The sequence below is a fragment of the Corylus avellana genome, chromosome 5 (assembly GCF_965113065.1).
Source record: "Corylus avellana chromosome 5, dhCorAvel1.hap1.2, whole genome shotgun sequence".
In the NCBI taxonomy this organism is placed as follows: Eukaryota; Viridiplantae; Streptophyta; class Magnoliopsida; order Fagales; family Betulaceae; genus Corylus; species Corylus avellana.
The window spans coordinates 30022962-30049569 of record NC_142494.1 but is presented as its reverse complement, the minus strand read 5'-3'; the positions used below and the strand labels follow the sequence as shown (position 1 = coordinate 30049569).

The window sequence follows — 26608 nt, the reverse complement described above, 5'->3', positions numbered from 1 at the left end:
TGTCAGGCTGATGAAATACCATGTAAAGCAGAAATGGTGATCGCAGAGGATGATAAGCAGCTCCAGAAAGTTGAACAATTTGAGGCTGGAGAAGAGACAGGAAGTGAGATAAAAGAAGCCACGGAAGAGACAAACAAAAGGGTAATACAGAGTAACAAAAACCATGACACACTAGATGTTATCGGAACCAGTTCACCAATAGCAACGAATGAAGAAGCAAACCTCAATGTTGAAGGATACAGGACTTTGAAGGATGAGAGCATCCTTGACCAAAATGTTGAAGTAATCTCAAATCAACAGGCTTCCTTTAAAGAAATTCCACAAAGTATTGAAAAAGAGATGAAGGGTGCACAGAAATATGAGGCTGGAGAGACAAAGTTGGACAAAAGTAGTTACGCAGAATCAAGCGAACAAGTTATCAGCACAATTGAGGCAACCGTGGGTCAAAATGATAAAGCCTCAGTTCATACCCCTGTTTTGACAGTCGAAAGCTCAAACACAAATGTTGAAACAGTGACTGATCCATGTACCAAATCCGAAACCATAGACAAATCCTCTACCACTGCCACCATACTCTTTCAAGAAGAACTTGGAGAAACAAATTTGAAAGGAGTAGAGAACAAGGAACATGAGAGTTACTCTGATTTGGTGACTGAGGAAAAGGGTACTGAAGCAATTAGGCCAAGTGAAGAGATAGGAAATGAGAAGGTTGAAAAAGATAATGTCACGTGTGATAGCATTGAAGATGTCTCCTTTTCAACTGTAGCAGAAAGACCAGACAGTCAGAATGACAAAGAAGCAGCCTTAGATATTGGAGATGATGCTGAGGACAAGCTTGAAGGGTCATCTGTCACCCTACCAAAATACACGGCAAGCCAACAAGAAGATGGACCCAAAGTAGAAGAGAAGACTAAAGAGGCCGCCAGTATTGAATGTGAAGAGAAAAACCAAGAAACAACTGAATTAAACAAGCAAGAGAAATATATGACTCCAGTTGAAGATGAAATGCAAAATAATAACCGCTCAGATACACCCTTCGTCAGAGAAGAGATGCACTTGCAGGAAGTAGACAATTCTGACATATTCAAACTAGACCCTAAAATTGGGGTTGAAAATATTGTCATTGATAGTACAAAAGAAGTTATAAACCAAGCGGAAAGCTACGAGAAAATTGCACAAGCTGATGGCTCTGCAAGTGAAAGCGACAAAGATGTTGAAAATTATAGCAAAAAGCCCGATGCTTTCTCCATGGCATGTGAGGAAGGTATGCAGAGCAAAGGTGAGGACCTGGATAGAGCAGAGGCTTCAGCAGGGGAGAATAGAGCTAACGAAGGATTTACTGCCATAGTGAATGAAGATAACATCAACAAAACAGAACTCATAGAAGCCATAGAGCACAGCAAACTGGCATCGACAGAACATGGGGGAAGCCCTGAGCTTAGCTTATTGCAGCAACATGAACCAGAAAAGGAGAAGCCTGAAAGACCATTGAATGTGATTTCTGAGGAGATTGAAACAGCTGTTTCAAGAGAAAATGTTGAATTTGAAAATCCAGAAGATGGCTCCAAGGAGAAAAGGAAGGATGACAAACCAACTGCTACTTATGATATCATTGGACATGAAATTCCTGGGCAAAAGGTTAGATTTTCCCTTTTTTTTTTCTTTTTTTTTATCAGAATGGTATATTCTGGACCCCTTTTTTGGTATTTTATTTTCATTTCACTGAAGTAAATAGTTCTCTCCCATAGATGATGAAGAGATCTCTGATGTTCTATTTTGGCCGCAGAATCTCCCACTGATTGATGCAAATGAGAAGACTGAAAGTGCAGAAGATGAAATTCCAAACAATAATGCGAACGATTTACATGTTAGACATTTATTGGATGAAGAAACAGGACAAGTGGCAGGCGAAAGAACTGATGAACAAATTCGCAAATCAGATGGAACCTCTGTACATGAGAAAAGGCAAGTTGCAAATGCATCTGAAGCATATGAAAGCACAGAAAGCACAATATCAGAGCATACAAGTACAGAAGGGACAGTAAGAATGGAAATGATTGCAAAAACAAGAGAAAATATCAAGGAACTTGAAACAGTTTATGGACTAGACTCTGAAGAAAAGATAGAGGACAAATTTGCTGAGGCGAACATGCCAGAGGTGACAAATAAGGAAGCAGCTATCGATACAGAGATACATAGAATCACAACAAAAAGTGAGTAGTTTCAAAACTTCAACCATTGTTTGCTCTTAGATAATTCAAAATTTCAACAAATTTTAAAGGTTAAATAAAGCAAGTGGATCACAAGCTTTTGGCTGCTGCATGTAGGATCTCAATAGAGTGATAACGGACACTAAAAAGTGACTAATCTCCAATATAGGGGATTTGATCACTAAAAAGTTCTATCCTGTTTAGATATTTATACTTGACAAAAGAATTTTATAACTTTTGATGCTTCAGCAGCAAGGATGGGACCATACTTCAATAAGGATGCACCATAGTTCTCTTTCCCAGTCAACTGAATTGAAGATTTATTTCAGTTAACCATGCTCATGCTTATCACCATTCAAAATTTTGCCTATTGGGTAACTATAATCAACAAAGTAATTACATAACGAATAGTCCTTAGCAGGATAGCTGGGACCTAACTTCTATAAGTAAACACCAAAGTTCACTGCCTCATCAGCACTTCAGTAACGCCACAGTCACTATTAACTGCTGACAAAGTATCTATATGTATTCACCACTCAACGCATAAGCAGGGGGGGAGGGGGGAATGGTTTGGGTGGGGGGGTGTGTGAATGGGGGGAGTGTGGAGAGAGGGAGAGACCAGCTTGATCTGGAAATGATGATCCTCAAACATCTAATGCAGGTAATGATACTGAAGAAGGTTTACTTGAAGACGACACAACTAAAGTCTACAGCACTGTACACACTGGAGATGAGACTGCTACGATTCAAGTGGAAAGTCTTAAGGAAGCAGCATCAAACTTCAGTGGTGAAGATGAGAAGAAAATAGAGGAAGAGGTTTGACTGCAATGTAGACTTTATAATTAGATACATACATATGTATGTATGTACATGCATGCATATATGTGCGTGTGTATCTATGTATTCACACACCAGATCTCATTTTCTATATTTTTTCAATTCGTTTTCATTTTGTTAAAACAGGCGCATGATGGACATACGATACAAGGCAGTGGGGATGCTGATAAAGAAAAGATTGAAGAAGCCAATGTTACATTTGTCACACCAAAAGTAATTGAAAAAGAAACAAAAAACTATCAAGACAACGAAAAGGAAACGAAAATGTCAAGGGAAGAGGATGATAGTTTAGAGATCATAAAAGAAGGCAATGTCAATGACCTCTCACGAAAGTCCACTGGAGAAGGTCTGGTACAGATCTTTGAAGATAATAACAAGGAAGCAAAGAAATCTACTGGAGAGGTAAGCATTCTCTATAATAAAAGGCTAACTTGGTTTTCCTTTCAAAATCTTAAATTGTTTACTTAAAATTGAAACTAAAATCCTAATGCAGATTTTTGAGGAGCTGCAGACAGCCAGAACAGGTGAGAGCCTTGCACATGAGAAAATTCACGATGTTGAAAGCCCAGGAAAAATTCCTTATGGTTCACTGGTGAAACAAGAGGAAGGCCTTTGGCAAGAAGCCAAGCACCTGGCTTCAGCAAAGGATGGAGACGAGGACACATCTTCTGTCCAAGTGGCTGAGGACAACAATGATAATAACAGGCTAGCTGAGGCTACAGAAAATAGTGCAAAGGTAACACTACGAGGTGAGGAAGATTCAGAGAAGGGACTGGAGATAAATGAATCGGGGGAGAGCATTGTAGTTGAAAGCCCAGAAAATATTCTCCATACTTCATTGGTGAAACAAAAGGAAGGTCTAAAAGGAGGTGGTGAGGACCTAGATTCAACTGAAGGTTCAATAGAAAGCAGAGACGAGGAGACATCTTTCATCAAAGTGGCTGAAGACAATGGCAAAAATAACAGGCCAGCTGAAACCACAGAAAGCAGTGTAAAGGTAGTACCCAAAGTTGAAGATTCAGATTATGTTTTACAGAACAATGAACCAGGAGAGACAAATCATGAAGGTGAAAGCCCTGGAGAAATTCTTGATACTGTGAAACCAAAGGAAGGTTTGCAGGGAGACATTGAGAACCAGGCTCCAGCAGAAGCTTCAACAGAGAAAAGAGATGTGGACACGTCTTCTGTCAAAGTTCCTGAGGACAACATTGACAATAACAGGCTAGCTGAGGCTACAGAAAACAGTGCAAAGGCAAGACCAGAAGGTAAAGAAATTTCAGAAGACACTTTACAAAAAGATGAACCAGGAGAGATTATTGCACGTGAGACAAATCATGGAGCTGAAAGCCCTGAAAACTGTCCTGATCATCCATTGGTGAAACAAGAGGAAGGCCTCCGGGGAGAATGTAAGAAGCCAGCTCCAACTGAAGCTGCAATAGAAAAAAGAGATGAGGACGTATCTTGCGTTGAAGTGGCTGGGGACAATGATAATATTGACGGAGTAGCTGAGACTACAGAAAACAGTACAAAGGTAACACCAGAAGGTGGAGAAGATTCAGAGAAGGCACAGCAGATAGATGAACCAGGACAGAACATTGTAGGTGTGACAAATCACAATGTTGACAGCCCCGAAAATAATCTAGATATTTCATTAGTGAAACAAGAGGAAGGTATACAGGGAGAAGATGATAACCTGGCTCCGACAAAAACTTCAATAGAGAACACTGATGAGGATACATTTCCTGTCAAAGTGGATGAAGACAATGATAACAATAACAAACAAGTTGAGACTACAGAGAATAGTGTAAAGGTCACACCAAAAGGTGAAGAAGATTCAGAACAGCTCTTGCAGAAAGATGATCCACAAGAGAACCCTGTACAAGGAAGGAATCATGAAGTTGAAAGCCCCGAAGAAGTTCTTGATAATTTATTGGTGAACCAAGAGGAAGACCTCCAAGGAAAAGGTGAGAACTTAGCTCCAACAGAAGCTTCAATAGAGAATAAAGATGAGGACGGATCTCCTGCCATAGTGGCTGAACACAAAGATGACACTAACGTGGGAGATGAGGCCAGAGAAAACAGTGCACAGGGAGAACCAAAAGGGGAAGAAGATTCAGAAGATATTTTACAGAAAGATGCAGTAGGGGAGGGCATTGCATGTGACGCAGATCCTGAACTTGAAAGCCCTGAAAAAACTCTTAATACTCCACCAGTGAAACAAGAGGAAGGTCTGCAGGGAGAAGATGAGAACCCGATTCCAACAGAAGCTTCAATAGAGAAAAGAGATGAGGACACATGTTCAATAAAAATGGCTGAAGGCAATGATGAAAATAATAGGCTTGCTGAGCCTGCAGAAAATAGTGCTAAGGTAACAGCAAAAGGTGAAGAAGATTTGGAACAGGTCTTCCAGAAAGATGAACCAAGAGAGCAAATTGAGGTGTTTGAGGAAGAGATTAAAGAAGAAACCTTGAGGCAAGAAGAAAACATTGATGACTCTCACTCTGCATCTGTAATAGTTGTGAGTGAAGAAGTAGGCTTGAGAGAAGCCGAACCAGAAAACAATGAGCAAGTCGAAAGCTTTGATAATCAAGAAAACTCCAAAGATCAGGTAGGAATTGGATACAAATTTTGGGCTTTAAAAATAACTTCACATATGTGTTCTTCTATCAGTACAAACCCTTTCTTTACTCTCCCTCTCTCTCTCTTTTCTTTTCAATAGGAATCTAGCGGATCAGAGACAACAGCCTTAAGTACAAATCCAAAAAATTTGAAAACAGAGAAACTAACTAATGAAGACCTCTCTTCAACAGTTGGAGAAGTCTCAGCAAAAAAAAGCTTAAAGGAAAATGAAAGTGACACAACAAATTTAAAAGAAGAGGTCAAATTTGTACACGAAATCAGAACAGTTCCCAAAATCTTCTGTTTTGTATGCATTTTCAGTTGTTGACTCAATGCTTTATTTGTTTAACAGGTCAAAGGCACAAATTTGGAGTTCGTAGAACACATTGAGACAATAGATTTGACTGAAGAAACAAAATCAGGGATCCTACAGGATTGTGTAGAGTCGAATAGGGACTTCAATGCTTTGACAATAACAAATGTGCCTGAGGTGTCTGAGGAAGACATTAAAGAAGAACCCTGGAGTCAAAAAGAAAGCATTGTTAATGACTCTTACTCTGCATCTGCAACAGCTGTGAGTGAAGAAGCAGGCTTGAAAGAAGCTGAACCAGAAAACAATGAGCAAATCAAAAGCTTTGATTATAAAGAAATCTCTGAAGAAGATCAGGTTGGACTTGGATAAAAATTTTGCGCTTTAAAAATGACTTCATATGTGTGTTCTTCTATAAGTACCAACCCTTTCTTTACTCTCTCTCTTCTTTTTCAATAGGAATCTAAGGGATCAGATACAGGAGCCTCAAGTACAAATGCAAAAAAATTGAACACAAAGAAACCAGCTAATGAAGACCTCTCTTCATCAGTTCGAGAAGTCTCAGCAAAAGAAATCTTAAAGGAAGACGAAAGTGAGGCAACGAAGCTAAAAGAAGAGGTCAACTTTGTACACAAAATCTGAAATGTTCCCAAAACATTCTGTTTTGTGTCCATTTTCAGTTATTGACTCGGTGCTTTATTTGCTTAGCAGGTCAAAGGCATAGATTTGGGGTTTGTAGAACAAATTGAGGCAATGAATTTGACAGAGGAAACAAAATCAGGGACCTTACAGGTGTGTGCACAGCCAAATAGGGACTTCGATGCTTTGACAATAACAAATGTGCCTGAGGTGTCTGAGGAAAAGATTAAAGAAGAAACCTTGAGTCAAGAAGAAAGCATTATTTATGACTCTTACTTTGCATCTGCAACGGATGTGAGTGCAGAAGCAGGCTTGAAAGAAGCCGAGCCAGAAAACAATGAGCAAATCACAAGAATTGATTATAAAGAAATCTCCGAAGAAGATCAGGTTGGACTTGGATACAAATTTTGTGCTTTAAAAATTACTTCATATGTGTGTTCTTCTATAAGTAGCAACCCTTTATTTACTCTCTCGCTCTCTCTCTTCTTTTTTAATAGGAATCTAGGGAATCAGAGACAGCAGCCTCAAGTACAAATGCAGAAAAATTGAACACAGAGAAACCGGCTAATGAAGACCTCTCTTCATCAATTGGAGAAGTCTCAGCAAAAGAAATCTTAAAGGAAGACGAAGGGGATGCAACGAAGTTAAAAGAAGAGGTGAACTTTGTACACAAATCTGAATGGTTCCCAAAATATTCTATTTTTTGTTTCTAATTTCTGTTATTGACTCAGTGCTTTATTTGCTTATCAGGTCAAAGGCACAGAGCGAAATAGGGACTTCGATGGTTTGACTATAACAAATATGCCTAAGGTGTCTGAGGAAGAGATTAAAGAAGAAACCTTGAGTCAAGAAGAAAGCATTATTAATGACTCTTACTCTGCATCTGCAACTGTTGTGTGTGAAGAAGAAGCCTTGAAAGAAGTTGAACCAGAAAACAATGTGCAAATCAAAAGCTTTGATTATAAAGAAATCTCTGAAGAAAATCAGGTTCGACATGGATTCAAATTTGTGCTTTAAAAATGAATTCATATGTGTGTTCTTCTATGAGTAGCAACCCTTTCATGACTCCCTCTCTCTCTCTCTCTCTTTTCTTTTTTAATAGGAATCTAGGGAATCAGAGACAGCAGCCTCAAGTACAAATACAGAAAATTTGAACACAGAGAAACCAACTAGTGAAGACATCTATTCATCAGTTGAAGAAGTCTCAGCAAAAGAAATTATAAAGGAAGACAAAAGTGATGCAACGAAGTTAAAAGAAGAGGTCAACTTTGTACACAAAGTCTGAACGGTTCCCAAAATGTTATGTTTTGTGTCCATTTTCTGTTATTGACTCAATGCTTTATTTGCTTATTAGGTAAAAGGCACAGATTTGGAGTTCGTAGAACAAATTCAGGCAAAAGATTTGACTGAGGAAACAAAATCAGGGACCCTACAGGATTGCACAGAGCAAAATAGGGACTTCAACTCTTTGACTATAATAAATGTGCCTGAGGTGTCTGAGGAAGAGATTAAAGAAGAAACCTTGGGTCAAGAAGAAGGCATTATTAATGACTCTTACTCTGCATCTGCAATGGTTGTGAGTGAAGAAGCAGGCTTGAAAGAAGCTGAACCAGAAAACAATGAGCAAATGAAAAGTTTTGATTATAAAGAAATCTCCGAAGAAGATCAGGTTGGACTTGCGTTCATATTTTGTGCTTTAAAAATAATTTCATATGCGTGTTCTTCTATAACTAGCAACACTTTCTTTACTTTCTCTCTCTCTCTCTCTCTCTTTTTTCTTTCTTAATAGGAATCTAGGGGATCAGAGACAGCAGCCTCAAGTACAAATCCAAAAAAAGTGAACACAGAGAAACCAGCTAATGCAGACCTCTCTTCATCAGTTGGAGAAGTCTCAGCAAAAGAAATCTTAAAGCAAGACGAAAGTGATGCAACCAAGTTAAAAGAAGAGGTCAACTTTGTACACAAAATCTGAAATGTTTTCAAAATATTCTATTTTGTGTCAATTTTCAGTTATTGACCGAGTGCTTTATTTGCTTAACAGGTGAAAAGCACAGATTTGGAATTTATAGAACAAATTGAGGCAATAGATTTGATCGAGGAAACAAAATCAGAGACCTTACAAGTGTGTGCAGAGCCAAATAGGGACTTCAATGCTTTGCCTATTACAAATGTGCCTAAGCTGTCGGAGGAAGAGATTAAAGAAGATACCTTGAGTCATAAAGAAAGCATTATTAATGACTCTTACTCTGCATCTGCAACTGTTGTGAGTAAAGAAGCAGGCTTGAAAGAAGTTGAACCAGAAAACAATGAGCAAATCAAAAGCTTTGATTATAAAGAAATCTCTAAAGAAGATCAGGTTCGACATGGATTCAAATTTTGTGCTTTAAAAATGACTTTATATGTGTGTTCTTCTATGAGTAGCAACCCTTTCATGACTCTCTCTCTCTCTCTCTCTTCTTTTTTAATAGGAATCTAGGGAATCAGCGACAGCAGCCTCAAGTATAAATGCAGAAAAATTGAACACCGAGAAACCAGCTAGTGAAGACCTCTCTTTATCAGTTGAACAAGTCTCTGCAAAAGAAATTATAAAGGAAGACGAAAGTGATGCAACGAAGTTAAAAGAAGAGGTCAACTTTGTACACAAAGTCTTAACGGTTCCTAAAATATTATGTTTTGTGTCCATTTTCTGTTATTGACTCGGTGCTTTATTTGCTTATCAGGTAAAAGGCACAGATTTGGAGTCCGTAGAACAAATTCAAGCAATAGATTTGATTGAGGAAACAAAATCAGGGACCCTACAGGATTGCGCAGAGCGAAATAGGGACTTCAATTCTTTGACTATAACAAATGTGCCAGAGGTGTCTGAGGAAGAGATTAAAGAAGAAACCTTGAGTCAAGAAGAAGGCATTATTAATGACTCTTACTCTGCATCTACAACGGTTGAGAGTGAAGAAGAAGGCTTGAAAGAAGATGAACCAGAAAACAATGAGCAAATCAAAAGCTTTGATTATAAAGAAATCTCCGAAGAAGATCAGGTTGGACTTGCGTTCATATTTTGTACTTTAAAAATAATTTCATATGCGTGTCCTTCTATAACTAGCAACCCTTTCTTCACTTTCTCTCTCTCTCTCTCTCTCTCTCTCTCTCTCTCTCTTTTTAATAGGAATCTAGGGGATCAGAGACAGCAGCCTCAAGTACAAATCCAGAAAAGTTGAACACAGAGAAACCAGCAAGTGAAGACCTCTTTTCATCAGTTGGAGAAGTCTCGGCAAAAGAAATCTTAAAGGAAGACAAAAGTGATGCAATGAAGTTAAAAGAAGAGGTCAACTTTGTACACAAAATCTGAACGGTTCCCAAAATATTCTGTTTTGTGTCCATTTTCAGTTATTGAGTCGGTGCTTTATTTGTTTAACAGGTCAAAGGCACAAACTTGGAGTTCATAGAACAAATTGAGGCAACAGATTTGACAGAGGAAACAAAATCAAGGACCTTACAAGATCGTGCAGAGCCAAATAAGGACTTCAGTGCTTTGACCATAACAAATGTGTCTGAGGAAGAGATTAAAGAAGAAACTTTGAGTCCAAAAGAAAACATTATTAATGACTCTTACTCTGCATCTACAACGGTTGTGAGTGAAGAAGCAAGCTTGAAAGAAGCTGAACCAGTAAACAACGAGCAAGTCCAAAGCTCTGATAACAAAGAAACCTCCAAAGAAGATCAGGTTGGACTTGGATATAAATTTTAAGCTTTAAAAAATACTTCATCGGTGTTTTTTTCAATAAGTAACAAACCTTTCTCTCTTTTTTTTTTATTTTTTTTTTTTTATTATTATTATTATTTTTTTATCATCTTTTTCCCTTTTTAATAGGAATTTAGGGGATCACAGACAATAGTTTCAAATAAGTCAAACACAGAGAAACCATCTAATGAAGACCTCTCTTCATCAATTGGAGAAGTATCGGCAAAAGAGAGCTTAAAGGAAGACAAAAGTGAGGATACGACGTTAAAAGAAGAGGTCATCTTTGTATACAAAATCTGAATGGTTCCCAAAATATTTTATTTTGTGTCCATTTTCAGTTGTTGACTTAGTGCTTTATTTGTTTAATAGGTCAAAGGCACAAATTTGGAGTTCATAGAACAAATTGAGACAATAGATTTGACAGAGGAAACAAAATCGGGGACCTTACAGGACTATGCAGAGCCAGAAAAGGACTTCAGTGCTTTGACTATAGCAAATGTGCCTGATGTATCTAAGGAAAAGATTAAAGAAGAAACCTTGAGTCAAGAAGAAAACATTATTAATGACTCTTACTCAGCCTCTGCAACCGTTGTGAGTGAAGAAGCAGGCTTGAAAGAAGCCGAGCCAGAAAACAATGAACAAATCAAAAGCTTTGAGAATAAAGAAATCTACGAAGAAGATCAGGTTGGATTTGGATTCAAATGTTGTGCTTTAAAAATGACTTCATATGTGTGTTCTTCTATAAGTAGCAACCCCTTATTGACTCTCTCTCTCTCTCTCTCTTTTCTTTTTTAATAGGAATCTAGGGAATCAGAGACAGCAGCCACAAGTACAAATGCAGAAGAATTGAACACACAGAAATCAGCTAATGAAGACCTATCTTCATTAGTTGGAGAAGTCTCAGCTAAAGAAATCTTAAGGGAAGACGAAAGTGATGCAACAAAGTTAAAAGAAGAGGTTAGAATTGTATACAAAATCAGAATGGTTCCCAAAATATTCGTTTTATTGTCCATTTCAATTGTTGAATCAGTGCTTTATTTGTTTAACAGGTCAAAGGCACAAATATTGAGTTCATAGAACAAATTGAAGCAATAGATTTGACAGAGGAAACAAAATCAGGGACCTTACAGGATCATGCAGAATCAAATAAGGACTATAGTGCTTTGACTATACCAAAAGTGCCTGAAGTGTCTGAGGAAGAGATTAAAGAAGAATCCTTAAAGCAAGAAGAAAAGATTATTAATGACTTTGACTCTACATCTGTAATAGTTGTGAGTGAAGAAGCAAGCTTGAAAGAAGCCGAACTAGAAAACAATGACCAAGTCAAAAGCTCCGATAGTTCTCCTGATGGGAAGGATCTAGCAACCATTGAAACAGAAGGAACTAGCTTAAAAAGTGTGAATATTGATGTGAAGCAAAAGGAATATTTCAACTCAGAAGTGAATAAGGACAATGATATTTTACCATTGGTAGACGAAGGTGAAGAAAAACTTGAGCATCAAATGGAGGATAAAGCTCCCGCCAGAGTAATTGACAATGAAATAGAATTGACCACTGGTGAGACTCCACTAAGAGACGAAATCACTCATGAAAAAGTGAAAAGTCCTTCTAATGTGCAGAAAACAGATGAGAAGTCAACACAAAAGGGAGATGAATCCATTAAATCAAAAGATCTCACTAAATTGCTGTCTTCAGATGATGGGAAGGAGGGTGCTATTCAAGAACTTCAAAAGCACAAGGATACAGAGTTACATATGGCCCTAGAGCTACACAATGAAAAAAATAGCTATGATATAGAAGATGAGAAGATCTCAAAGAGCGGAGAAACTGGTGAATTAGCAGGTCAAACTGAGGTATGCAATTTGGAGACTCAGAAAGATGAAAATCCATCTCATGAGGTGTTAAAGACTGTAGTAGTTGGTACATGTAAAGATAATGAAAAGGCTATCCTGGAACAAGAGGGCTCTGTTCAGAACTTTGAAGACTGCTTAACAGATGTTGTAGTAGAGAAAGGAACAGTTGACTTGGAAGCAGGTGCTGGAAGCCAAGAATGTGAGCCGACAAACTCCAAAGACAAAAAACTTTTAGTAAAGAAGGTAAACATAAATTACATCACTCTATATTGAGTAAGCAATAAACAAATTACTTAATTTAAATGGCTTCCTTATTTGATATAATATGGTGTTAGTAACGATTACAGACGAAACATTGAAGGCCCAATTAACCACAAATGCTGATTTGTCCAATGATTTCATGAACACTCCATCTCACATGACTAACTCGGATGTTCATATTTGTTTCTGTTGTTTATTTCTCTTTCTCTATGGAATCAAAGCACCACCAATATATTTCTCTTCTCTACAACGAACTACATTAAGCTTTTTACTAATATATTGGTCTGGAACAGAATCTTGAATCAGCTGATCTTGGTCAAAAGCTTGATTTTGTCTCCGAATCAGTGAGCAAAGATCAAAGTGATGAAACATTCCCTCAAACCAACAAGGGTCAAACTGAGGAGAGCAGCAATGACATTCAGGATGGGAATTCCGAATTTGTTGAACGACAAATTATTGGAGAAGTTCAACATGAAACGGAGAGAAAAATGGCAATGCAACCCAAATTGGAGGCTAAAGATCATATTAATGTATCACAATATGCAAAAGAGACCATTACCAATGTCATTGCTACTGAAGAGGTTAGGAGATCAACTCACACATAGTCATAATTTCTTTTCCATGAGTGATTTCCCAAGGTTCTATTTGCTCTGTTGATATTAAAATTATTGAACAGGTGCATGAGGGAGTTGAGAAAGTTGATGGAAGTGAAAGCATCAAAGAACATGCCATACATGGAGAGAGCGACTTGAAGGAAATTCATACGGTATCTGCAGGAGATGAAATACTTGAGAAGGTGAGTTAAATTAGTATAGAGATTCTATGTTATAAACATCTCACATGCTGCTTCTTTTTCTTCATCCTCCGAACAATAATTTGAAATGTTATTTGATAAACAGGTGAAAGACTCTGGCCCAGAATCAACTGAGTATCTTAAGGCAACAGACTTCAATGAGCAGACAGAAACACTGAACACAGGAATTGAAGAAGATCCAACAAGGGAGGCAGAAGCACCTGGTACAAAAGCACCAGAAGAAGAAAAGATACAAGATGAAGGTAGTCTTAAGTCTGCAGATGAAGATACAGAAGAAAAGATTAAAGAGGAGATCAAAGTGCAAGTGGATGATTTGCATGAGAAGAATGACAATGTAACTGTGGTAGCAACAGAGTCAAGCTCAGGGGAAGCTCAGATGGATGACAAACATGTAAAGGACACTAGCTCAGATGAGAGTTTAGAAACAATCAAAACTGAGCAGTGTCCACAAGCTGAAGAAGTTAGCAGCAAGAAACCTGAGAAAACCTCCTCTTGCTTGGTGTCTCAACTACCAAATATGGATCTCAAAAATGTAGGGAAAGAGAGTGTAACTCTGGATGAACCAGGTACAGATGAAGTTGAGGAAACCAAAACAATTTCCAGCGCAGTTTTCCAATCCAAATATCACGGTGTGGAAGAAACTAATAAAACTGGGCAAAGTTTAATAGTGGAAAAGCTGGATGCAGATGGAACTGAAGAAGCAATCAAAAGAGCTTCTGGAACAGTGTCTGAATCCAAATTTCTAGGCATTGAAGTAGTTACTGAGGATGAAATCACTGCTGATCAGACTCTCCCTACTGGGAAGTTAGAAGAGCAATTTCAAACACCATCTTCTGAATTGCTTTCCTTGGAACAGGAGCATGGACCTACAATCATAGCCAATGAGACAGAAGCAATAAAAACAAGGGAAGGGGAGATGCTTGATGATTCTTCAGCAACGAAAGATACAGAAGAGATGTGCCTGCAAAAGGAAGAGCAGCTCCAAACACTATCTTCCACATTGCTTTCCAAGGAACAGGAGCATGGAACTACAACAGCATTCAAGAAGATAGAAGGAGAAAGCACAAGGGAAGCAGACAACAAGAATATCAACAATTCTTCAGTAATAAAGGCAACAAAAGAGACATGCTTGGAGCAAGAGGAGCCCCGGGAACTCAATGTCTCCAAATTGGGGATTGAAATCAACAAAGACATACAGATGGACAGCTCAAATAAATTAAATAAGGAAGAATGTTGCACATCAGATGGAGCTACAAAATTGGAGACTGAAGAAAACGAAGAGAGAAAATACTCCCATGCTTTATCAGAAAGTGAGAAAACTGGAGAACTAACAAGACAATTCGAGGAACCCTCCAATCTTAGCTTTGAGATAAGCGAAAAAGATTTTGAACCTGTGTTGGATGTTCACAGTCATGAAGTACTAATTAGCTCAGAAGAAAAGGTACAGGATGAAGGTATTGTGAAGCTTGTGGATGTCTCCACCATAGTAGCTGAAGAATCATTAGAAAATATTAAAGAGGAAATCATAGGGGAAGTGGATAATAGTTGTGACAAAACTGAAAATGCAACTACAGAAGTGGTAACAGCAGAGTCAAGCTCAGGGGAACCTCAGCTGCATGACATGTCAACAAAAGATATTATCTCACATGAGAGATGTCAAGAAACAATTATAATGGAGTCTAGTCCACTGGCTGAAGAAGTTGCTAGCATGAAGCTTGAAGGAACTTCCTCTAACTTGCCATCTCAACTCCCAAATATGATTAGTGCAAATGCAGAGAAAGAAGGTGAAACTTTGGATAGTCCAGATGCACATGAAGTTGAGGAAACCGAAACAACTTCTGATTCAGTTTTTGAGTCCAAATATCAGAGTGTTAAAGAAACTGATGAAACTGGGCAAAGCCTAAAAGTAGAGAAGCTGGATGCAGCTGATATAGAAGAAATCAAAGAACCTTCAGAAACATTGTCAAAACCTAAAGCTCTAGAAGTTGAAGCAGTTAGCGAAGATGGAGTCATTGCTGATCAGACTCTCCCAGCAGGGATGTTGAGTGAGCAACTTCAAACTCTATCTTCTTCAGTTCTTTCCAGGGAACAGGAGCATGGAACTACGACCACAGTTGAGAGGACAGAACAAGAGAGGACGGAGGAAGTTCAAACACTAGGTACTGAGAGTATCGATTATTCTTCTGCTGCAAAGACAACAGAAGGGACATGCTTTAAAAAGGAAGAGCTCAGGGAGTTCGAAGTCCCCACAGTGGGGCTTGAAAGTGGCAAAGCCATACCAAGGGACATCTCAAGTGAAGTACAAAAGGAAGAAAGCATCACTCTGGATCAAGCTTCAAAACTAGAGCCTCAAGAAAAAGAAGAGATCAAATATGCTGATTCTCCATCAGAAAGTGAGGAAATCAAAGAACTAGCAAGACCAATTGAGGAAGCCTCCAATCACAACTTTGAGATAAGTGAAAAGGCTGCTGATCACGTGTCAGAAGTCCAGAGTCATGAAGTACTCACCAAATCAGAAGATATCAGTGAAAAGCATCTTGAGGCAGTAGTAATCAATTTGAAGACTGAAGAGAGTCAGTGCAGGAAAACAGCTGAAGCAAATCAAAAATCAAAGAATGAAGTTTCTATTGAAGGGGTCAGAGAACTATATCATGATTATAAAGAAATCTCCAAAGAGGATCAGGTTGCACTTGCATTCAAATTTTGTGCTTTAAAAATGATTTCATATGTGTGTTCTTATATAACTAGCAACCATTTCTTTACTCTTTCCCTCTCTCTTCTTTTTTTATAGGAATCTAGGGTATCAAACACAGCAGTCTCAAGTACAAATCTAGAAAAAGTGAACACAGAGAAACCTGTGAATGCAGACCTCTCTTCATCAGTTGCAGAAGTCTCAGCAAAAGAAATCTTAAAGCAAGACGAAAGTGATGCAACGAAGTTAAAAGAAGAGGTCAACTTTGTATACAAAATCTGAAATGTTTTAAAAATATTCAATTTTGTGTAAATTTTCAGCTATTGACTGAGTGCTTTATTTGCTTATCAGGTCAAAGGCACAGATTTGGAGTTTGTAGAACAAATTCAGGCAATAGATTTGACTGAGGAAACAAAATCAGGGACCCTACAGGATTGCGGAGGGCGAAATAGGGACTTCAATGCTTTGACTATAACAAATGTGCTTGAGGAAGAGATTAAAGAAGAAACCTTGAGTCAAGAAGAAAGTATTATTTATGACTCTTACTTTGCGTCTGCAATGGTTGTGAGTGAAGAAGCAAGCTTGAAAGAAGCCGAGCCAGAAAAAAATGAGCAAATCAAAAGCTTTAATTATAAAGAAATCTCCGAAGAAGATCAGGTTGGACTTGGATACAAATTTTGTGCTTTAAAAATGACTTCATATGTGTGTTCTTCTATAAGTAGCAACTCTTTCTTTACTCTCTCTCTCTCTCTTCTTTTTAATAGGAATCTAGGGAATCAGAGGCAGCAGCCTCAAGTACAAATGCAGAAAAATTGAACACAGAGAAACCAGCTAATGAAGATCTCTCTTCATTTGTTGGAGAAGTCTCAGCAAAAGAAATCATAAAGGAACACGAAAGTGATGCAACGAAATTAAAAGAAGAGGTCAACTTTGTACACAATCTGAAATGTTCCCAAAATATTTGTGTCAATTTTCAGCTATTGACTTAGTGCTATATTTGCTTATCAGGTAAAAGGCACACATTTGGAGTTCGTAGAACAAATTCAGGAAATAGATTTGACGGAGGAAACAAAATCAGGGACCCTACAGGATCCCGCAGAGCGAAATAGGGACTTCAATGCTTTGACCATAACAAATGTGTCTGAGGAAGAGATTAAAGAAGAAACTTTGAGTCCAGAAGAAAACATTATTAATGACTCTTACTCTGCATCTGCAATGGTTGTGAGTGAAGAAGCATGCTTGAAAGAAGCTGAAGCAGTAAACAACGAGCAAGTCCAAAGCTCTGATCACAAAGAAACCTCTAAACAAGATCAGGTTGGACTTGGATATAAATTTTAAGCTTTAAAAAATACTTCATCGGTGTGTTTTTCAATAAGTAGAAAACCTTTCTCTTTTTTTTTTTTCTATTCTTTTTTTTAAAAAAAATAAAATAAACTTTTTCCTTTTTTAATAGGAATTTAGGGGATCACAGACAATAGTTTCAAATAAGTCAAACACAGAAAAACCATCTAATGAAGACCTCTCTTCTTCAATTGGAGAAGTATTGGCAAAAGAAAGCTTAAAGGAAGACGAAAGTGAGGATACGACGTTAAAAGAAGAGGTCATCTTTGTAAACAAAATCAGAATGGTTCCCAAAATCATTTAATTTGTGACCATTTTCAGTTGTTGACTCAGTGCTTTATTTGTTTAATAGGTCAAAGGCACAAATTTGGAGTTTATAGAACAAATTGAGACAATAGATTTAACAGAGGAAACAAAATCGGAGACCTTACAGGATTGTGTAGAGCTAGAGAAGGACTTCAGTGCTTTGACTATAGCAAATGTGCCTGATGTGTCTGAGGAAAAGATTAAAGAAGAAACCTTGAGTCAAGAAGAAAACATTATTAATGACTCTTACTCTGCATCTACAACCGTTGTGAGTGAAGAAGCATGCTTGAAAGAAGCCGAACCAGAAAACAATGAACAAATCAAAAGCTTTGAGAATAAAGAAATCTACGAAGAAGATCAGGTTGGAATTGGATTCAAATTTTGTGCTTTAAAAATGACTTTATATGTGTGTTCTTCTATAAGTAGCAACCCTTTCTTTACTCTTTCTCTCTCTCTCTCTCTTTTTCTTTTTTAATAGGAATCTAGGGAATCAGAGACAGCAGCCTCAAGTACAAATGCAGAAGAATTGAACACAGAGAAACCAGCAAATGAAGACCTCTCTTCATCAGTTGGAGAAGTCTCAGCAAAAGAAACCTTAAAGGAAGACGAAAGTGATGCAGCAAAGTTAAAAGAAGAGGTCAGAATTGTATGCAAAATCTGAACGGTTCCCAAAATATTCTTTTTATTGTCCATTTCAATTGTTCAATCAGTGCTTTATTTTTTTAACAGGTCAAAGGCACAAATTTGGAGTTCATAGAACAAATTGAAGCAATAGATTTGATAGAGGAAACAAAATCAAGGACCTTACAGGATCGTGCAGAATCAAATAAGGACTTCAGTGCTTTGACTATACCAAAAGTGCCTGAAGTGTCTGAGGAAGAGATCAAAGAAGAAACCCTGAAACAAGAAGAAAAGATTATTAATGACTTTGACTCTACATCTCTAATCGTTGTGAGTGAAGAAGCAAGCTTGAAAGAAGCCGAACTAGAAAACATTGACCAAGTCAAAAGCTCCGATATTTCTCCTGATGGGAAGGATCTAGCAACCATTGAAACAGAAGGAACTAGCTTAGAGAGTGTGAATATTGATGTGAAGCCAAAGGAATATTTCAACTCAGAAGTGAATAAGGACAATGATATTTTACCATTGGTAGACGAAGGTGGAGAAAAACTTGAGCATCAAATGGAGGATAAAGCTCCTGCCAGAGTAATTGACAATGAAATAGAATTGACCATTGGTGAGACTCCACTAAGAGATGAAATCACTCATGAAAATGTGAAAAGTCCTTCTAGTGTGCAGAAAATAGATGAGAAGTCAACACAAAAGGGAGATGAATCCATTAAATCAAAAGATCTCACTGAATTGCTGTCTTCAGATGATGGGAAGGAGGGTGCTATTGAAGAAGTTCAAGAGCACAAGGATACAGAGTTACATATGGCCCCCGAGCTACACAATGAAAAAAATAGCTATGATACAGAAGATGAGGAGATCTCAAAGAGCGGAGAAACTGGTGAATTAGCAGGTCAAACTGAGATATGCAATTTGGAGACTGAGAAAGATGAAAATCCATCTCATGAGGCGTTAAAGACTGTAGCAGTTGGTACGTGTAAAAATAGTGAAAAGGCTATCCTGGAACAAGAGGACTCCGTTCAGAACTTTGAAGAAAGCTTAACTGGTGTTGTAGTAGAGAAAGGATCAGCTGACTTGGAAGCAGGTACTGGTAGCCATGAATGTGAGCCAACAAACTCCAAAGGCAACAAACTTTTAGTAGAGAAGGTAAACATAAATTACATCACTCTCTATTGACTAAGCAATAAACAAATTACTTAATTAAAATGGCTTCCTTATTTGATATAATATGGTGCTAGTAACTATTACAACGAATCACTGAAGGGCCAATTAACCACAAATACTGATTTGTCCCATGATTTCATGAACACTCCATCTCACATGACTAACTCAGATGTTCATATTTGTTTCTGTTGTTTATTTCTCTTTCTCTATGGAATCAAATCAAAGCACCACCAATATATTTCTCTTTCTACAACGAACTACATTAAGCTTTTTACTAATATATTGGTCTGGAACAGAATCTTGAATCAGCTGATCTTGGTCAAAAGTTTGATTTTGTCTCCAAATCAGTGAGCAAAGATCAAAGCGATGAAACATTCCCTCAAACCAGCAAGGGTCAAACTGAGGAGAGCAGCAATGACGTTCAGGATTGGAATTCCAAATTTGTTGAACGACAAATTATTGGACAAGTTCAACATGAAACGGAGAGAAAAATGGCAATGCAGCCCCAATTGGAGGCTGAAGATCAAATTAATGTATCACAATATGCAAAAGAGACCATTACCAATGTCATTGCTACTGAAGAGGTTAGGAGATCAACTCACACATAGTCATAATTTCTTTTCCATGAGTGATTTCCCAAGGTTCTATTTGCTCTGTTGATATTAAAATTATTGAACAGGTGCATGAGGGAGTTGAGAAAGTTGATGGAAGTGAAAGCATCAAAGAACATGCCATACATGGAGAGAGCGACTTGACGGAAATTCATACGGTATCTGTTGGAGATGAAATTCTTGAGAAGGTGAGTTAAATTAGTATAGAGATTCTATGTTATATACATCACATGCTGCTTCTTTTTCTTCTTCCTCCAAACATTGATTTGAAATGTTATTTGATAAACAGGTGAAAGACTCTGGCCCAGAATCAACTGAGAATCTTAAGGCAACAAACTTCAATGAGCAGACAGCAACACTGAACACAGGTATTGAAGAAGACCCAACAAGGGAGGAAGAAGCACCTGGTACAAAAGCACCAGAAGAAGAAAAGATACAAGATGAAGGTAGTCTTAAGCCTGTAGATGAAGATACAGAAGAAAAGATTAAAGAGGAGATCAAAGTGCAAGTGGATGATTTTCATGACAAGAATGACAATGCAACTGTGGTAGCAGCAGAATCAAGCTCAGGGGAAGCTCAGATGGATGACAAACATGTAAAGGACACTAGCTCAGATGAGAGTTTAGAAACAATCAAAACTAACCAGTGTCCACAAGCTGAAGAAGTTGGCAGCAAGAAACCTGAGAAAACCTCCTCTAGCTTGGTGTCTCAACTACCGAATACGGATCACAAAAATGTAGAGAAAGAGAGTGTAACTCTGGACGAACCAAATGCAGATGAAGTTGAGGAAACCAAAACAGTTTTCCAGTCCAAATATCACGGTGTTGAAGAAACTGATAAAACTGGGCAAAGTTTAAGAGTGGAAAAGCTGGATGCAGATGGAACTGAAGAAGCAATCAAAGAAGCCTCTGGAACAGTGTCTGAATCTAAATTTCTAGGCATTGAAGCAATTACTGAGGATGAAATCACTGCTGATCAGACTCTCCCTACTGGGAAGTTAGAAGAGCAATTTCAAACACCATCTTCTGAATTGCTTTCCTTGGAACAGGAGCGTGGACCTACAATCATAGTCAAGGAGACAGAAGCAATAAAAACAAGGGAAGGGGAGATGCTTGATGATAAGAAAATTGATGATTCTTCTGCCACAAAGGCTACAGAAGATATGTGCCTGCAAAAGGAAGAGCAACTCCAAACACTATCTTCCACAATGCTTTCCAGGGAACAGGAGCATGGAACTACAACAGCATTCAAGAAGACAGAAGGAGAAAGCACAAGGGAAGCAGACAACAAGAATATCAACAATTCTTCAGCAATAAAGGCAACAGAAGAGACATGCTTGGAGCAAGAGGAGCCCAGGGAACTCAATGTCTCCAAATTGGGGATTGAAATCAACAAAGAGATACAGATGGACAGCTCAAATAAATTAAATAAGGAAGAATGTTGCACATCAGATGGAGCTAGAAAGTTGGGGACTGAAGAAAACGAAGAGAGAAAATACTCCCATGCTTTATCAGAAAGTGAGAAAACTGGAGAACTGACAAGACAAATCGAGGAACCCTCCAATATTAGCTTTGACATAAGTGAAAAAGCTTTTGAACCTGTGTTGGATGTTCACAGTCATGAAGTACACATTAGCTCAGAAGAAAAGGTACAGGATGAAGGTATTGTGAAGCTTGTGGATGTCTCCACCACAGTAGCTGAAGAATCATTAGAAAATATTAAAGAGGAAATCATAGTGGAAGTGGATAATAGTTGTGACAAAACTGAAAATGCAAATGCAGAAATGGTAACAGCTGAATCAAGCTCAGGGGAACCTCAGCTGCATGACATGTCAACAAAAGATATTATCTCACATGAGAGATGTCAAGAAACAATTATAATGGAGTCCAGTCCACTGGCTGAAGAAGTTGCTAGCATGAAGCTCGAAGAAACTTCCTCTAACTTGCCATCTCAACTCCCAAATATGATTAGCGAAAATGCAGAGAAAGAAGGTGAAACTCTGGAAAGTCTAGATGCACATGGAGTTGAGGAAACCGAAACAACTTCTGATTCAGTTTTCGAGTCCAAATATCAGAGTGTTAAAGAAACTGATGAAACTGGGCAAAGCCTAAAAGTAGAGAAGCTGGATGCAACTGATATTGAAGATGTCAAAGAAACTTCAGAAACAATGTCAAAACCTAAAGCTCTAGAAGTTGAAGCAGTTAGCGAAGATGGAGTCATTGCTGATCAGACTCTCCCGGCAGGGATGTTGAGTGAGCAACTTCAAACTCTATCTTCTTCAGTTCTTTCCAGGGAACAGGAGCATGGAACTACAACCACAGTTGAGAGGACAGAACAAGAGAGCACGAAGGAAGTTCAAACACTAGGTACTAAGAGTATTGATGATTCATCTGCTGCAAAGACAACAGAAGGGACATGCTTTAAAAAGGAAGAGCTCAGGGAGTTTGAAGTCCCCACAGTGGGGCTTGAAAGTGGCAAAGCCATACCGAGGGACATCTCAAATGAAGTACGAAAGGAAGAAAGCATCACTCTGGATCAAGCTTCAAAACTAGAGCCTCAAGAAAAAGAAGAGATCAAATATGCTGATTCTCCATCAGAAAGTGAGGAAATCAAAGAACCAACAAGACCAATTGAGGAAGCCTCCAATCACAACTTTGAGATAAGTAAAAAGGCTTCTGATCACGTGTCAGAAGTCCAGAGTCATGAAGTACTCACCAAATCAGAAGATATCAGTGAAAAGCATCTTGAGGCAGTAGTAATAAATTTGAAGACTGAAGAGAGTCAGTGCAAGAAAACAGCTGAAGCAAATCAAAAATCAAAGAATGAAGTTTCTATTGAAGGGGTCAGAGAACTATATCATGATTTATTATTTCATACAGCTTTGGATTTTTTTTTTCTCACTTTCCTTTCTTCTCGCTTTTCTGAAATATTTCTATATTAAAAACCTGTTCTCTGTGTGGGAAAATATAACAGGTCCCAGAGGATAAGGAAGTTTCCATGGATTCTAAATCAGTTTATCCTGGCGAAGAAACAACTATAGAGAGCCATCAAGGAGATGAATCAAAGACAGAAGAATATCTAGCAGAGGATACAAATAAAACATTTAAAGCCACAACAAATGTGAACCAGCATGAAGTATTCAGGGTACATAGTTAAATTTTATTAATTTTTCTCTGTTTCCTGCTTCTGTTGAAATGTAAAGCTGGAGCTTTTATCTATTATACAGCCGTCTGAAATAATTGACAAGGGCAGTGCAAGTGAAAGCATTGAAAAGAAGATTACAGCTGAAGATAGAACTGTTGAGGATGACAATGCAACGGAGAGCTTTCCAGATGAAGCAAAGGGAAAGAATGTCGAGGAGGCAGCAGTTAAACTGGAACTTGAACATCAGAGTGGTGAAACAAATCTCATGAAGGGGACACCAGAAGTCATAACTCCAGGAGAAAAGGTTAGATTACCTTCAACTCCCCTCCTTCTTCCTTCACATCAAAACATAATTTTTTTCTTAAAAAATGTTAAAAGGTTAGAGAACAAAATGGATTCTAATATTATGGCTTTAATTTTTTGTATGGTATCTCCACAGAAATACTACAAATGACACAGCTACAGTGATCTTGCACATGTTTTTGCTCTAAACAAAATGATCAGTGAGAATTTTTGCTGATTATTTTATAAAGAATGTTCTGAAGAAATCATATTTGACAAGAGCTTTAATTTCTTTTTTCCCTGAAGAGCCTGACCATAATAAATAGATAATTTAATAATTATAGAAGCCAACCACATGGATTCCTGCACTCAAGATCAACTTGCTCCTTTTTCTCTTTTTCTTTTTCCCCTATGAAAAATGAGGTGCCTTACTGCTGTATAAGTTACTTCTATAATCTCAAAAAAAGAAAAGAAAAAAAACCCAGAGATTTGTAACCAATCACAAGGAAATAACTTCAACCGCCATTTCGACCTTGAAAAGAACAAAGATATGCCTGGAATGTGACTAATGGAAGCCATTATTCAGTTTTCACCAATGGTGTAGGACCATTCCACTAATTATTTCAAGAACTTACTGGAGCCTAAACATCAAGTAAAGAAGTTGAATGGAAAGGATCAAATTGAAAAGCTTTTTGATTTATCTTATATGCAGGAAGCGGGTGTAGAGATATCACAAGGAGAAGGCACCACGGGATTTTCAGAAGTCACTGAAATCAATCAAAACATTCAGCAGCTAGGGATGACCTCTTATGCAGCATCTCAAACAAAGATTTCAGAAGCAGGTCCCAGTGAGAGCACAGAGCCAAAAATTTCAACAGGCCATGAAGATGTTCCACCAGTGCTACAGCACCCAATCGATGAAACCTTGCAAAAAGTTGAAACAGAACGTACAAGACCTGTAAAAGCTACAGAAGTTGATGCAGAAGTGAGAGGAGTTGAATGTCAAGGAGAAAAAAGAATGGTTGATTCAGGTGAAAAAATAACTGAGGAGTCAGCTAAGTTTTCATTATCCGACCTCATGCAGAAATCTATGAAAGAAAATCCGCAAGTGGCTAAAGACTTGACAAAGGAGAGACACCCAATGCTCAGCAAAGCAGAAATGCAAAATGAAGAAGCAGAAACCACTCAATTTGGCAAAGCAAAAACAGACGAAGAGGAAGGAGATGAACACAAAAGAACAGATCCAGACTCTGACGCTCCAGTCATGGTAGAAGCCTCTAAAGATATTGATGTTAAGGTTGCACACAAGAAGTCTCATAGTATCCTATCTGGTGTTGGGTCAAAGGTCAAGCATTCAATTTCCAAGGTGAAGAAGGCCATTACCGGTAAGTCTTCTCATCCAAAGACACAATCACCCAAATGAAACAAGGATGTAGATGATTCCGGCAGTTGCAAAAAGTCGAATGCAGAGACAGTTATGTACAAGGGCTTGTTCTTAGTTTGATGTTTTGATAATATCACTGAGGTTTGATTGTGGTGTGCCTTTTTTTAACTTCTTGAGTAAGATGGGAGGAGGGAAGAAATTACCAAAGAGGGGGGGTTGCCACTGGAAAAGGGAGAAGGCAAGGATATGGGAATGTAGCCAAAAAGGATATAAAAACGGCCCATTTTGTCATATTGTGGGCGCAGAAGTTGGCAGTTCTGTAAACATTCCTAACCTTCCAATAGGGAGGAGGCAGAGATGGTGGAGAGAATGTAAACAAATTATTAGGGAGTGTGGTGTGTATTTGTGCAGCTTGAATAAGTTCAGATTCATTATTTGACATTTGTACAGAGTCAATCCAACAATTACATGATAGTATAGCCTCAATGTCCATATTGTAAAATATATTATGCTCAGACAAATATCCAAAGACCATTATGTAAATCAATTTGGTTACTTGCTTGTATGAAGGATATTTGAAGCATAAGCCACAACCCTGAAGATGTAGCACGTCATAACTCATAAGTATCAAAAACCCATAAGGGCTAAGATTTGTCAAAATGTTAACTAAATGATTAAACTCACACCTTAAACTTATTGGTTAAGTGTTGATTTAATTGATTTAACGTGGTATCAATTCAAACCTTATCTTCATAATTCACCTCCCATTTCAATTGAATATTTCACGTGTTGGGCTTAACTTATTGAGGGATAGTTTGAACCCACATGTAAAGAGAAGTGTTAAAAATAGTAATTAACTATTTAATTCACGTTTTCTCTCGGCTCAAGCTTTTGGGATAAACGGTAACTTAATATTGAGACAAAACTTATTGTCTCATCCTGAGAAACAACGATAGACTATTAATAAGCAGCCATGAGGTAAAAAAATTGACCACAGGGAGGGCTAAAACAGAAAGAGCGAGCTAGGCCGATGGGAAGGCTATGCGTGAAGCAGAAACTTCGACTCCGACAAGACCAAGTTCGGACATTACATGTAGATGAATAAAACACCGATCAATACGAAACCATAAGCTGATACGGATCAAACTGAATTGGATTAACTATCAGAATTCAAGTATAAATATACATTTTCCACAAGGCATCAATCTAAACTACGACAAAACCCAAATACAATGTGTCCAAAAATGCCAATACGGATGGTATTTCCATTAATTAGTCTGATTTTTGTGGAATTCATGATAGTCAGTCATAAGGGGGCCAGGCAGTAAATAAAGGTAACAAGTAGAGGTGGTTTGGAAACTGACCATATGGTGGGCTCGTTAGGCAGTGAAGAACCGGCAAAAGTGAAAGCTTCAGAGTCCAGAGTCCTCTTTACAGAACGCCAATTCAAACTGAGTTTGAAAATTTAGAGTTCCGTTACCCTGTTTGAAGCTGAATTGGGTACTGGAATTACTGCGCGCCAAGTGAACACATGTTCGTTAGAGAAGACGCCGTCCAGATAGACTCAAATCTTTTCCTTTTTCTGTTTTTGGGCTTTTTTTTTTCTTCTTCTTTTTTTTTTTAAACGTGATCTGTTTTTGGGCTTGTGGGATGGGTTTAAGAAAAAACGGCCTCCAAAAAGGTTTAAAAGACATCGACTCTGTAATATGTTTTAAGGTGTTTTTTTATTATTTTAAAAAAAAAAGTTTTGACGTGATGAAAATTATTTTTGT

The 26608-nt window shown here is 38.0% G+C and overlaps 1 protein-coding gene across 1 annotated transcript; it reads left to right on the top strand.

The window, feature by feature from the left end:
• On the top strand, positions 1 to 25422 carry LOC132180396 (A-kinase anchor-like protein). The gene is made up of 39 exons (XM_088516256.1): positions 1 to 1638; positions 1787 to 2213; positions 2872 to 3026; positions 3174 to 3449; positions 3541 to 5655; positions 6019 to 6333; positions 6436 to 6594; positions 6688 to 7002; positions 7113 to 7271; positions 7366 to 7602; positions 7718 to 7876; positions 7970 to 8284; positions 8405 to 8563; positions 8657 to 8971; positions 9084 to 9242; positions 9336 to 9650; positions 9779 to 9937; positions 10031 to 10336; positions 10484 to 10630; positions 10724 to 11038; positions 11153 to 11311; positions 11404 to 12450; positions 12762 to 13049; positions 13145 to 13264; positions 13368 to 15965; positions 16074 to 16232; positions 16326 to 16631; positions 16739 to 16897; positions 16983 to 17288; positions 17428 to 17574; positions 17668 to 17982; positions 18100 to 18258; positions 18351 to 19397; positions 19712 to 19999; positions 20095 to 20214; positions 20316 to 22868; positions 23000 to 23170; positions 23253 to 23474; positions 24165 to 25422. Exons 1-39 carry the CDS (start codon positions 34 to 36, stop codon positions 24873 to 24875), a joined length of 18987 nt encoding a protein of 6328 aa, XP_088372382.1. The 5' UTR covers positions 1 to 33; the 3' UTR covers positions 24876 to 25422.
• Positions 25423 to 26608: the final 1186 nt, after the last annotated feature.